The following is a 13,606-nucleotide window of genomic DNA, read 5'->3' as shown; positions in this document are numbered from 1 at the left end:
TTTAGTTTTATATAGTTTCTCTCCAACATCAGCTTCTTATTTATTTACCACGTGGAATGATGTATGGCTCAGGATGTTGTTGACTTAAAATAATGTAAATATTTTAATTGAACCAGTATTTTTCAGCAAAGTATCATTAATTCTCATTATTTTTTAATAGTTTTTGTTAGATGGTGTACAATCATTTTAAGTCATGTTGAGTCAAGCTCGATAGACACAAATTTTCATGGAACTATTCTTTCAATTTACCTTGTCCTCGACTTCGAAAAGACAAATTCAAACTGCCAAGGTGTACTAAACTTATCATAGAAATAAAGTTCTTACATTCCTTGTACATGTAACTGATTGCAACTGATGAACTTGCATCGAGACAATACTGTTTCTCTGTAGACATCCTGATTTTTGTTAAAATGCGGCTCACGTCCTTATTGCCTCGAATGCTTCAATTTCCCTTTAATGTTTCCCGAAAACAATCGCTTTAGAGATTTTCTGTCACCATTCCGATATTGCAAATCGTAAAATCCTCAGGAGATGAGACTCCGTTCAACATGAGCAGAAACTTGGGCGCATCGATCCAATTGTAACTAATGATAATACATCAGCGTCAGAGGTGACGCGCACCTATCGTTACCAGAAACTCTTCGCATTCCCTGGTAGATTTATGAACCTGCTCCTGCGTGACTTCCAGTTCCGCGGCCATTTCGTTGACTTTAACCCGGGTGTCGTCGATCTTGGAGAGACCGTTGCGAAGTTTGTTCGCCTGCTCCGCCAAATCCTGCCTTTTCTCCGCCAACATTCTGAAAGACGATGGTGGACGTGACGATCTCGTCGAATCGACGTATCCGTTAACTCGTTATACAAGGTGTCCTTTATTTAACTCAGTCGTTTGATAAATTCTCCCCGATTTCAGGCCGTGTTCGAAAAGAGGAACTGTCCGAGGGAAAGTTTGCTACGAATGCTTTAGCATGGCGCATCCTTGCAATGGAAATATTTTTATCGCAAATGGAAGCGTTACGGTGGTATCGAGCTTGTTTTCCTTCTTTTAAATCATCATATTCTTTTTATCGGGCGAGTTCAACTGACTGCGAGTCTCCCGAGTGCCAAACTTTCGTGGCGAACGTTCCCCTGAAGTTTTGGAAGTGGAGGATATATTTCTGGCGATAAAGTTGCCTAGGACACCCGGTACATGCGGACCGAGGCGAAGTGGATGATAAGTGGAGCTGGCGATAAGTATCTGGAAATAATTGTTGTCGAATGGGTAGTGAAGTTACTCGAAAGGCACTTCAGCGACAGAAAATCTTCATGAGGATCTTGAAATTTTGGCTATGGATACTGTTAATAGAAATTTTCAAAGAAAAATGTTTCATTTTTGTCATTTTCCTTGCAACATATTATATGTACAATATTGATCCATAGTGGAGAGGTCAATATTATAAACTTTTTCTACTGAACTGGCTGACGATCCATAGGTTTTTCTACTAGTATCAAAATCGTGATTTAAATTAACATAACAATGAATGGTAATTTTAAACTACTTTGTCAACTGAATTATAAAATAGTATTTTATGATTTAAAAATATTTGATTTTAGATATGGATTGAATAAAGTCACGATGTTTAGTAGAAAGTAAAACTGAAAGAAAAAACAGTTTCGATTTTTGTGCAGAGTTCTTTTGCCTTAAAGAAATATATTTTACGAATATTGAATGAATTGTAGTAGAGATTTTTTGAAAAATACGCAGACTGTATGCAAGTATAAAGACTTACTCTTTATAGCCTACTACCAATTCGAGGAAATTTACTGGCGTCACATAGTTGTATCGTTTCATCTCCGCGATCATTCTACGTGAAAACTGGGATACTGATTCATGAATCAAAGAGAATGTTCCCGCGATACCGTCTCGCATTCGTTCTTGAAGAGGTGGCAGAGGTATTGCTGTCGCTGATTGTCGTGGTTCCTGTAAACAATTTTCTCAGGATATACATGTACTTATAAAAATTATACTTAACCCATTAATTAATAGACATTATACAGACGTCTACAAAATAAAAAAAATGTGCAAGAAAAGTGTGTGATATTTGTACCTCGCCATGATATTATGACTGGTGTATTCTAGTGTCATAAGTGTTTCAATTTTTTCAATTTTCGAAACATTGTAAAATCTAGATCAGAAAAGAGAAATAATAACGAAAAAAAATATTAAGCTAATCTTTGCGATCTTCTTTCATAACAATAACACGAAGAAACAAAATTCAATAATGTAAATTTGTTAAAAAAAGTAGTGAATGAAGTATTACGTTCATGCGTTTTGGGTATAATGGGTTAATACATACAGGTGTCGACAACAGATGTCAGAAATTTGACGGAGTGATTCTACATGTTAAAATAGGACAAAAATCAAGAATCACGAATCTGCGTTTGGGACCTTGTTTTAGAGTAAATAATTGTAAGAAAAAGGTTACAAATTTACTCGAAACGTGTCTGATTTAGAACTTCTTCCACTGTCGGCGCGCATTAGTCAGATCAGGCACAGCGAAGTCAGTAGAATAGGTCCTCGAGTCTGACACATCTGACGCGTGACGCGTATTATATGTAGACGCTTTCTCAAGTACGTAAGTGATCAAATTATTATGACTATTTTGAAATTACCACTTATTTGAAATGTGAGCAAGAGTGGAACATAAAATAATATATTTTTTTATTATAAAACGTATTATTATATGTTAATAATATATAACAACGATTATAAAGCTTCTACAATTCAAAAAAAAAAAATATGTATATGAGTATTTCATTATGTTTGAATATACTTCGGCATATGTAGTACGTACACAATACTATTTAACAATGTAACATTGCAGAATAAACAAGGAAAATAAAAATCAACGAAAATAGATATATGAATCAGCAATATCAAGTCATATTCACGAATGATCAGCTTACCTTGTCATATGTATGAGTCACACTAATTAAATAAAATACTGTTGTGAGTATATTACAATATAATTACATTGTATATATTAAAAACAAAAAAGTGTATATCACTATGATTGAAGTAATCATTATGAATACTTGAGGACTACTATAAATTCTACATATTAAGTTGATCAAAAATTACTCCAACAGGAAAAAGTAATTCATCTAACAATTGTAGAAGATCACAAACACTACAAAACAGATTAGCATTGCGTTAACTTTAACCCTCTATGGGCCCGTGTAACTTTCAGGTCACATGTTAACTTATCAACATTTTATCAAACAATTTTAGTTTTTTTCATGAGAATTTCGGAAAAATTCTATAATTTCTTCGAGACAACCAATACCAATATTCATGACGGTTGCTGAGACTAAAATAAAGAAATACCAAAACAAAGGCTATGCAAACTGCTATATTTAAAACAAAAATTCGGCCCACAGAGGGTTAATAATAAAGAATTGACTTCTTACTGTTAGTTTCTCCAGACACTGCATCTAACTTGAATCTATTTCAATCTGAAGAAATTCGAAATGATCGCGAGATCGAGCTAAGAAAATAGAGAAACTACGGAGACACTGATTCCTCTTCCCAGTCCGGGCCAGCTTTCCACTCGGCACCAGCCACCAGACAAATTCGAAAATATTAAGCGGCTGGTGGCCGGAAACGCTTGGGCGATTGCGTTCACCGGAAGTGGATGCGCTAGGGTCGTATCATCCGCGCGATGCGATCCCGTCGAGAGGAAAATAATCGGATTCCACGAAATGGAGAGGGCCAGAGATTCCCTCTTCCTCTCGTTCGTGGCTAGCAGGAGTGTCTCGATCCCGTGGAATCGAATCGAATGGAATCGATCGCGCGGAAAAAGGTGGTCCGGGAGAATATAGAAGGAGAGGGGACCGTGGAAAGGCGAAGCCAAGGAAGACCAACCGCTTTATTTTCGCCGGTGATAGTGAGCGTCAGATTGAGATTCATGAGGAACTTGTTGCCAACTTCGAGGAGGGCTTCCCTCGGCCATTCCAGGAACCAATCGATGGTCGTGCAGTTGATCAGGGCTGGGTACTGGCGTAATCTGTTCCTGAATGCGTCCCCGATCGGGCTCATGCACAGGATCAAATGCATATTGGTGCGCGCCCTCTCGATCAACAGCGCGGAGATCGCCTCGGTCGTTGGTACCCGTCCAGCCTTCGTCGCCTCCTTCATCAGTTTCTTTTTAATCTGCCTCCAAGAAAACGGAGGATATAGCGTGCACGTATATACAAAGAGCGCACGGAACCTAGTTTCCAGGATTCGCTGGCGCGTATTGGAAAGTACTTCCGGCACGATCCAATATATGCGAGTGGATTAGATGCGAGAAAGAGGAAACGGATTGGGGAGACAGGCAAGAGTCGAATCTCGGGGAAACGGAGTGCCTGGAAATTTTCTTATGCGATTGGATCGGCATGTTGCCTTTGTTTCGCGCCAAATGCGTGTCGGGGATTTCTGGTTGGATTACAGGTGCGTATATGCTAAGTAACAGTGGATCCTGTTTTCTGATTATATTGAGAGCATTGAAAATGTAGCTTTAAGCGATTATGGTTGATCATTTTTAGTAGAATAGAATCCTATTTGAAATGAAGGAAGCACAATAACTCCTTTCCAGTCTCGCAAATTTGGCGAAATCGGTCCAAATATGTCTACCTGTTTTTTTTTATAAGTAAGTATGGCAAAAATGATATGTTATTGCATAAGCTCGTTACAGTCTCGCGCTAGTCAATGTGTGAGCGTTAAGCCATGTCTACACTGAAGCAACAAGAGGCGGCAAATGTTGCTCATTGCTGTCTCAGTGGAGACATTATACGTGATCATCACGAATTGGACTTGCAAGGAGTTAAACTTGTGGGACAGGTCAGAAGGGAATATTAATTATATTAACGACAGTATATCGTTAAGTTCTTGTTTGGTCCGAGTAGAAGATACATAAAAATTTTAATCTAAACTAATATGATCAACCGTTTAGTATCTTAATATGCTAAGAATACCAACCGTCTTTTAGAAATAAGTATAAGTAAGCTTGTAGCTCTAATTCTCAATTAAGTGAAGGAATCTCTTTAATTTGATGAGAAATTCTCCAGTTAGTCTCCTTTGTCACTCCGTCTCTTATCTCCACCAAGATTTTCTCTCCTTCTCCTACAGAAGTAACTGAAAACAGAACTCACCTCCTCCATTTCGTCAGGCTTGTACAAATTTGTCACCTCTCCTGTACTCAATATATTATTGATGATCTCTAAGAACTGCTCTTCGATCACCTGGGTATCGTTGAAAAGGAACGTGGTCGGTTTATTATCCACGCCAGTTCTCATATACAGAGCTTTCAAGTCCTCGCGAAATTCGTTCAGTCTGTATTGCTTCGTAACCGAGATTTGGAAGAGACCTAACTCGCACATGTAACTGGATATCCGCGATAGCGACTGTCTCCCGCTTCCTCCGATTCCTACCAGGAGCATGTTGCCACGGGGCTATCGAAAAATATGTACCCTTCCTTAATTTCCGTGTCTATGATGTGGCTACCATTGTTGTTATATCATTGGAGATCTATTTCATAGAGTGCTACAGTATTTATGGCAGAAGAAATAGTTCTTAGGCTAACCGAAGATAGATGTACGCAAAACACGATCTGCCAACCTGAGATATCACGCGAACAATCCTACAAATGTGCTCAACCGCGTCTCGGAAGAGAATTAGATCCAGACGAACCACACCCGTTGAGGCGTTGTACTCATCCATTTGCTTCTCTATGTATGTTCTCACGGCAGCGATGTCCGTGAGGTCCTCGTACATATTCCAGGCGTTCATGAAATTGCCTACGAAAATCATGTTTAGGTCAGATGTAAGTTGAGCCGAGGGGAGTTCGTGTTAGGTCTGCGCAAATTGGACTTAGCTGTCTGTTTTAGTCTAAACTGATCTCAATTAACACATGGGTTGTTGTCGATGTAATTCTACCGTATTTTAAAATCTGTAGCTGGTTGCAGGTGATATACATTTTTACGTTATTTTACAATTGGTACCTTGCTGCTGCTGGCGTAGATCTACGTTAAATTAATGTTTATAACTAGGGATTTTTGGAATTTGTATGCAGCATCCTGCTAAGGTTTAGGTGTTGGACCCACCTTACTATACAATGTTTTGAAATAGCTGTTTGACCATGAAAAAAATTATAATTTTGATCATTTCTAATTATTTAATTTTTGGTATCATTAGTTCCTAAATCTTGCAAATCCTTCTTTGGAATCTTATTTGACCATAAAAATTATTTAAATTAAGTGATTTTTACATAGAAGTCTGTAATCTATATATTAAAAGTGCTATTCGATGGGTCATGTTTTTCCTTGTAATAAATGGTATCAGTACCCTTTAACAGTTTAATAAAATTGTAGATTTTGATAAAAAGATATGTGTTCTTTTAATCTTTAAAATATTTCTACATATTGTAACAAATGTAAAAAATCACGTTTTATTCTTTATTTCATTTTTATCGACGCCTTGCTATGCCTGAGTCTCATTCAGAGTAAATGGATCGGTACTTGACGCTATGCCCGAGTCTCACTCAGTATAAACCGTCAAAACGTTAATATTTAATATTGAATCATTTTATTCACAGCTGTTTCAGGATATTGTGCATCGTTGCGACAGTGCTAAGTAGTTCGTTAATTTCAAAATGGATCTAGACTAGGTTTTAATTAAATATAAGCTGAGTCTCGCTTAGGTCATAGTGATATTTTATTAATTTGGGTTAGATTTATTGCTAGTTTTGGTAGAAGCGTGTTCTTAAACAAGGGAGATATAAATTAACCTTTAGTGCATGCAACATAATTCTACGACTCACATCCAGATTTCTGTGGCTTTAAGGCAGAAACACTTAAGTCACATATTTTTGTTGACCAGATATTGGCGTTTAAAGTCTTCAACTAACGATAATGTCTTATGGGCTTTGTCTTCTGGAATACTTATTTTTCGACGAAAAAATTCATTTAATGCCCTTTCTTCTTTTTATAAATATAAATTCTACATTCTAGATTTCAATTAAGATTTTAACTCAATTTTGTTGACAATGTGACATAAGATGGTTTGCCTTACAACCACAGGTAGAAGCTATCATCTTCTTTTTATAAATATAAATTCTACATTCTAGATTTCAATTAAGGTCTTAACTCAATTTTGTTGACAATGTGACATAAGTTGGTTTGCCTTACAACCACAGGTAGAAATTATCAGCTATCATCATTGATGAAGCTACCAGGTAGAAGCTATCATCAAATGTGTTGAAACTCACCAAACACAGGACACCTTTTCTCCGGGCAGACATTATGAAAAGTTAATTCGAAGTGCTTTCCAAGTTGCACGTTGAGATGGTCTACAAATTTGTCCCTATCCCTAAAGAACACAATTCATTTGTTTAACCATCTTGATTTTCATAAGATATCATAATTTCTTACTTCTCGTCAATAAGTCGGTCACAGAAAACACGGAAAGCTTCATGTATCCAAAGTCGAAGGAATGTTTGCCTGGAGTACTGGTAATCCACATGACTTCGCAATAAGCCTTGGAAGATCTATTACACAGACATATTTATTAAATAAAATTTAGTAAAAGGCATTAAGAAAAATTTCAAACTTTCTCCTTTACCTTCGATATATCCCTCAAATTAAACAAATAGTGCATTTTGGCTGGAGTAGGCAACATTGTCTCTATTACGTGATGGTACAGACCAATAGTGGCCTGTGTCACTTCATTGGCTGATTGAAAGATAGAAATTTTATTTAGTTCCTTGTTTCAAATTTCTGCAGAGAGAATTCGATTTCTACTAACATATTCCTTTGACTTCCGCATGAAACTCGGTGATATGCTGGTTCAGCATCGTTCCGTATATTCTCACGATCTGCTTCTCGGCAGGGAACGTCATGTTGATAACGTTGAACTTGGTGAGAAGTCGATTTGTGATAACGTTTCGACCGCCACCAGGCGGACCCATTGCTGCCATCAGCTGCACCCTTTGTATGTACCTTCTCATCTGCTTGCGGCGATCGTACCTTCGTGAATTTAGTTCTTTATTAATCAATAAAAAGTCGTGGAGCAAATTGAATCGATATTCGAAGGATACTCATACTCTCCTATTTTATAAAGGAAGTCGCTTCTGAACTAAAAAGCTACTTCCAAACTCTCATCAAAGTTTCTCTGTTTTACAAATTTTGTTCATTGAATTTTAGTGAAATACAGAAATAAAGAGCTACTGTGAGTTAAGAAAGATTTCTCTCTATTCTACGTTCTCTATAGACTTCGTTTGTAAACTTCAGCCAAAAATATAGAATTTAAGAAGCTCAGAATCAGTGTATTTAGTGGAACTTTTTTCTTTATAAACTACTTCCTTCTATGATACAGATTACTTGTTGTAATTTGCTGCCAATAAAAATACACTAATTCTTCAGAAAGATGTACTGAATAAGATTAACGATCCATAAATAACCAAGTGTTACCAGAATCCATATCCTATCAACTGTCGAACCAGTTCCAACGGTGGCTGCGAGCCATAAGTCTCCTTCATGGGCATATTGAAGTCATCCATGAAGGCGATCAAGATTTTATTACCCGTGGGGATGTATATCCCCTTCGTTCGTTTCTCGAGTCTGCTTTCGACCGTGTCCTGAAACATGTATGTCCCAAAAGTGCTCTGGATTTTGATCCACGCTTAAACCTTCAAATGATGCACTTTCTTTGATCAAATCTCACCTGCACATTTTTCGAGGTGGTCTGTGCAGACATGTTCAGAGTAAGAATACTGTACTTCTCGTAATCCAAGGCGTTCAATACAGATTGAAACATCGACGTCTTCCCTGTGCCCACAGGGCCCATGAGGAGCACTGGGAAGTCGTTCTTCAGCAAGGAACCGATGATGAACTCGTATCGAACCGTGTCGACAGTGGGGATTATGATTTTGTAGAATGGTGTACTGCGATTCGATTTCAAGAGGCGTTTAGTAGTTTAGGATTCGGGTGAAATGGGTTCGAGTAAATGTGAGAAGAAATAGTACGGTAAGGGAAGGTTGCCAAATTTGGACCAGCGCCTATGTTGGACTACCAGTTTATCTTGTAATGTATAAACAATTTGTTCCTTATGGCAGGCAATATGTGTTGCTCACAGAACTAAGTTAGTTAATGCAATAATCACTATCATACAGTAGCACTTGATGTTTAAGTAAACAAACGCAGTCTCTTTTAACAAGTGAGAATCTAATATTGTAACACAAGACTGTAAGCTCTCTAGTTTTCTTAAAGTAAAAAGCATGTCTTTTAATTATACAGGATGAGTCATGCAACTGTATTATTTGAATTTTCTTTAAATTATTTCTTGCATGAAAAAATGTTTCAAACGAAAGTTGTTTGGTATCAAGAGGAGCATACCAAAGAAGACTATATCTTAGAAATCAAACAACTTTTGTTTGAAACATTTTCTTATGAAACAAATAGTTTACCAGAAAGTTTAAGTAATACAATTGGGAGACTCACCCTATATACAGGGTGCCCAAAAAGATTGAGACCAAACTTATGCTACGTGTCACTGAGGTCAAATGTATGCAAAAAGTTCATATAAACTTATATTTAGAAATGCTTTCTTGAAAAGATATAAGCTTTTAAAGATATTTATGTTTTATTGTGGCAGTTATAAGAAATGTTCGAAGATTCTTCCCTCTGCAAGAATGTAAGCTTTCATTCGTTGGATTAGTGATTGCCGAATGCTTTCGAATACTCTAATTGTATTGGAAATAATAGTAAGTGCATTTTGAATACATTCCCGAAGTTGATCTTCTGTTTCTATCGTATTTTTATAAATCAACTCCATTGTAAGACAAATTTTGCCTGTGAATCTCTGAACGCTTATATTTTTCTAATAAAGCATTTTCAGACATGAGTTGATATGAACTTTTTTATTTATTTGACTTTAGTAACATGTAGTATAAGTTTTATCCCAACATTTTTGGACACCCTGTATATACAAAGTACATCTATTAATCTACAATTTACTGTATTCATTTTAATCCAGTGGTCAAATTTAGGAAACCAAAGGTCGACCCTAGGAAATCGGTTGCTTCGAGTGGATTGATGTCACAATTATAAAAAACTACTTCTCTAACTTTTTATATTATATTTCGGAAAAAATAAATTATATTAAATTGAAGGTGTAAATAGTAACATTTTTCCCCGCTTTTTCTTAAATATTCAAAATATTTTATTACCAGCTTACAGTAAAAAATATTTTAGTGGTTCAAATTCGACAACCTTCTCCTATATTAATGTATGCAAATCCTGGAACGCACCCTGCCTCAAATCTCCATGCCTGTGGCAGCCTTTCCTCCCAGGAGACGAACACGCGTAAACGCGAGTCCACGAAGTATTCATAGACTGTGTCGCGTAGAGGGAAAGAACCCTCGATTTCACGCATATAATTGTCCACTTTGTAGCGACCATCTTCGTTGACTGATCCACATAGTGACCAAATCATGCTGGAAATTTTTGTGCAAATATTGGGTATCCCGAATATATAATTTTAAGATAGGAAGACTTTGTTTAAAATCTATTGATGTTAAATATTTATAATATTAATAGGATGTTCGACAACAGGTGTTAGCAATTTTAAGGGGTGGTTTTAGAAAATGGGACAAAAAGTGTTGAGAAAATGCCTAAAGTACGCTTTAAATGTGTCTGACTTGGAACTTATCCGACTATAGAAATTTGTTTGCCAGGTCAGACAGAGTAGAATCAGTAGAATAAGTCCCGAGTCATACATACTTCATATAATATTTAAACCTTTTCTGAACAATTAATTAAAAATTTCTCAACCAAGGTCTCAGATGCATTTTTATTATTCTTAATTTTCGTCTTTTTTTAGCGTGTAGAATTACCCTTAAAATTTTTGACCCGTTGAGCACTCTGTGGAGCACTCTGTATATTTCCAACTTCCATTGTGGTCTTTCATATTTAAATGAGAGCAGTAATAAAAATATGTCTATCACACTCCATGCCAGTGTTAAGGGTTTTAGAGCCTCTTCTAGACATACATAATTTTGAATTTTTTTATGAATTTTTTTATCTAATGGAAAGTTATGAAAAATGGAATATGATTTTCGACGAGTTAAACCTTCCACTACAACGAGGACGAAAATTCATTTTCTGCACTCCGTTTTTATGGTTTCACGTTGGTTATAGTAAAAGAAATAAAAAGTAGCGAATGCATATGTATAGAAGATGAATATATGATTACATACCGACGATATAATATGCATCTTCCATACATTAGCGATTTATTTTTTTCATTTCACATGCAATGTATACCTAGGTGGAACGAAACATTCAAAATTATGTAACCATTTTTTAATAGCGGAAAAACTTTGTTATTTTCCAAATTAAGCCTGTAGACGCTAAAGAAGTAGAAGTTCTGCCAAAACAATTTTTAAGGTATTGTAATGCCCTTGAAATTTCTTGAAATATGTACACTTGAAGAAATTTTGTTCAGTTTCTCTATACTTTTATAATGAATAAAAATTGTTTTTTATTTTTTTTTTTTTTTAAACAAAATACATGTAAGGTGATACCTCATTCAATTTGTTGAAAACCTACATTATACATTTTTATTCTTATCCGTGATCTGTAAAAAGGTTGCATTGTATAATAAAATGTTATCGTACATTAAAATGTCTCTGGAAGAAGTTTGTAAAATCTGATAAAGTAAAAAAAGTAAATACAAAAGTCATACCACAAAAAATATCAATTTTTAAGCGAATTATTATACTTCAGAAAATTCGTCGATTAAGTACAGATTTTTACAGAAAAAAATACCATTACAAAATGTTACGTTTTTCCATTATTAGAAATTATAAATAATAAAAAATATTTATCCTTATGTTTCGTTTTACTCTAATATACACTGTTCATAGGAATACACTCAAATTTTGGTAATCAGTTCCGAAAATAAGGGAAATTAAACGAGCTCATGTAAAAATATGATTTTAATTAAGCTATAAAAGTCATACCAGAAGAAGAACCATATTTTGCAGATATTGGTAAATGAGTCTTTGTCCCCTGTGAATTCCACCCCGTTGTCTGGGGTAGCGAGTACTTGCAGAAGCTTGCACAGAGACTGGACAGCGTTCAATTCAGGGACAGGAATGAGCTCCTCGCAAGTCAGCCGTTTGAAAGTGAGTGTGTTATCCACGTGTTCATCGAATAATAGCCTCATCTACTTATAATTAATTTCATTTATCGGGGAACTGGTGACCTAATTCTGAGATTGTGTTCTTTACCTCTTCCTGGAAATTTGGCATTGATGGATACTTCTGTAGCCAGGAGTCTACATATGGCTGCCAGCCGAGGTCTTTGTAGTCATTGTATACCATCCCTGCTCGGGAGACCGTTGCAGGGGAGGCCACAGCGAGGTCTTGGACCTCGAAGAGTAATGTTACTTGATCGGGCATCGTGATACGATCGTTGTTAATTAATGTTAAGACCTAAGAGACAATTCATTTTGGATAATAGAATATTTAGAATTATCTAATGCTTCATAAAGGAGGTAAAACAATAATAGCAGGTGCAAGGACTATAAATGTAAAAAAGTTTAGATGATGAAGGTGCAGAGAGAACTTAAAGACTGAAAGCAGAAGAGATTGAAAACCTGAAGAATCCAGGATTTGGAGTTTTTAGTAATCTAGGAATTGAAAATGAAAGAATCCTATCTTATTATTTGTTTTCATATATCTTCTTCAAAGACTTAATCTCCTATAGATTTAGGATACGTGAGTTTATAAGAAGAAACACGTTTTTATGGTCAGTTAATAGTAACCAAACATGTTCTTACTAAAGATGTAAATAATAATGTCACGAAATGTAAGAAATAAAAACTTGTTTGTTCCAGATTATTTTAAGTTACAGTAAATACAGACCTGAGCTATTTTAGTGCTTTATATTAATGAACAGAAAGAAGAAACAAGAATCTGAGTGACTTCAGTGTGATCTATGCGATTCTTTCTGAAGAGATTAATTCCTCTTTTGGGAAAAGGAAGCTTCTAAATGGCAGCAATTAAAAAATTTTCCTAACTTTTGTTTCAATTATTTTTATACACGACGTCACATAATATTTAGAAATCGTTTTAAAGATAGATTTAGTACATGAAGAGAAAGAAAGGCTCGTAAATATAAGTATCTTTGTCTTCGAGATATAGCAAATTTGTTTCTAGCAGACTGTAAATATCTATTTATTTTTACAAAAAGTATTTAAAATGATCTGCTTGCATTTGAATGCAAGCCCGCATACGTTTAACCATTGACTATTTTACTCCCTCCATTCGTTTAGGTATTTTCTTGGGAACCTTGTTGAATTTTCTTCTTCTCTCATTTTTTAGTAAGCAATTAGGTGGAAATAATTCAACTATATATTTCTGTTTATCAAAAGAATAATTACGATACAACATTCGCTGCAACTAAAAAATAAGAATAAATAAAACCGCTCATTTGCCAAATCCATTAACTCCACACAACAGAAATATACAATATTCATTTTCGATATAAAAAGTTAAGCATCAACTAAGTGTTTTAACACCAAAATTAA

General features: G+C 35.6%; 1 protein-coding gene across 1 annotated transcript in view; it reads right to left on the bottom strand.

The window, feature by feature from the left end:
- Kl-2 (dynein heavy chain 2, axonemal kl-2) overlaps window positions 1–13,606 on the bottom strand; it is a 74,438-nt gene that overhangs the window by 12,689 nt on the left and 48,143 nt on the right. The window contains exons 32-46 of the mRNA XM_076384830.1: window positions 12,306–12,509; window positions 12,036–12,241; window positions 10,323–10,508; window positions 8,738–8,957; window positions 8,485–8,651; window positions 7,820–8,040; window positions 7,637–7,746; window positions 7,447–7,562; window positions 7,284–7,384; window positions 5,636–5,814; window positions 5,170–5,469; window positions 3,898–4,189; window positions 2,478–2,495; window positions 1,767–1,941; window positions 622–797 (exon numbers count right to left, since the gene is read on the bottom strand). Coding sequence (XP_076240945.1) covers window positions 622–797; window positions 1,767–1,941; window positions 2,478–2,495; window positions 3,898–4,189; window positions 5,170–5,469; window positions 5,636–5,814; window positions 7,284–7,384; window positions 7,447–7,562; window positions 7,637–7,746; window positions 7,820–8,040; window positions 8,485–8,651; window positions 8,738–8,957; window positions 10,323–10,508; window positions 12,036–12,241; window positions 12,306–12,509 — 2,671 coding nt within the window. The remainder of the gene's footprint in view (window positions 1–621; window positions 798–1,766; window positions 1,942–2,477; window positions 2,496–3,897; window positions 4,190–5,169; window positions 5,470–5,635; window positions 5,815–7,283; window positions 7,385–7,446; window positions 7,563–7,636; window positions 7,747–7,819; window positions 8,041–8,484; window positions 8,652–8,737; window positions 8,958–10,322; window positions 10,509–12,035; window positions 12,242–12,305; window positions 12,510–13,606) is intronic.

This window comes from Calliopsis andreniformis, chromosome 9 (genome assembly GCF_051401765.1).
Source record: "Calliopsis andreniformis isolate RMS-2024a chromosome 9, iyCalAndr_principal, whole genome shotgun sequence".
Classification (NCBI taxonomy): Eukaryota; Metazoa; Arthropoda; class Insecta; order Hymenoptera; family Andrenidae; genus Calliopsis; species Calliopsis andreniformis.
This window is presented reverse-complemented; position numbering and strand designations above follow the sequence as displayed.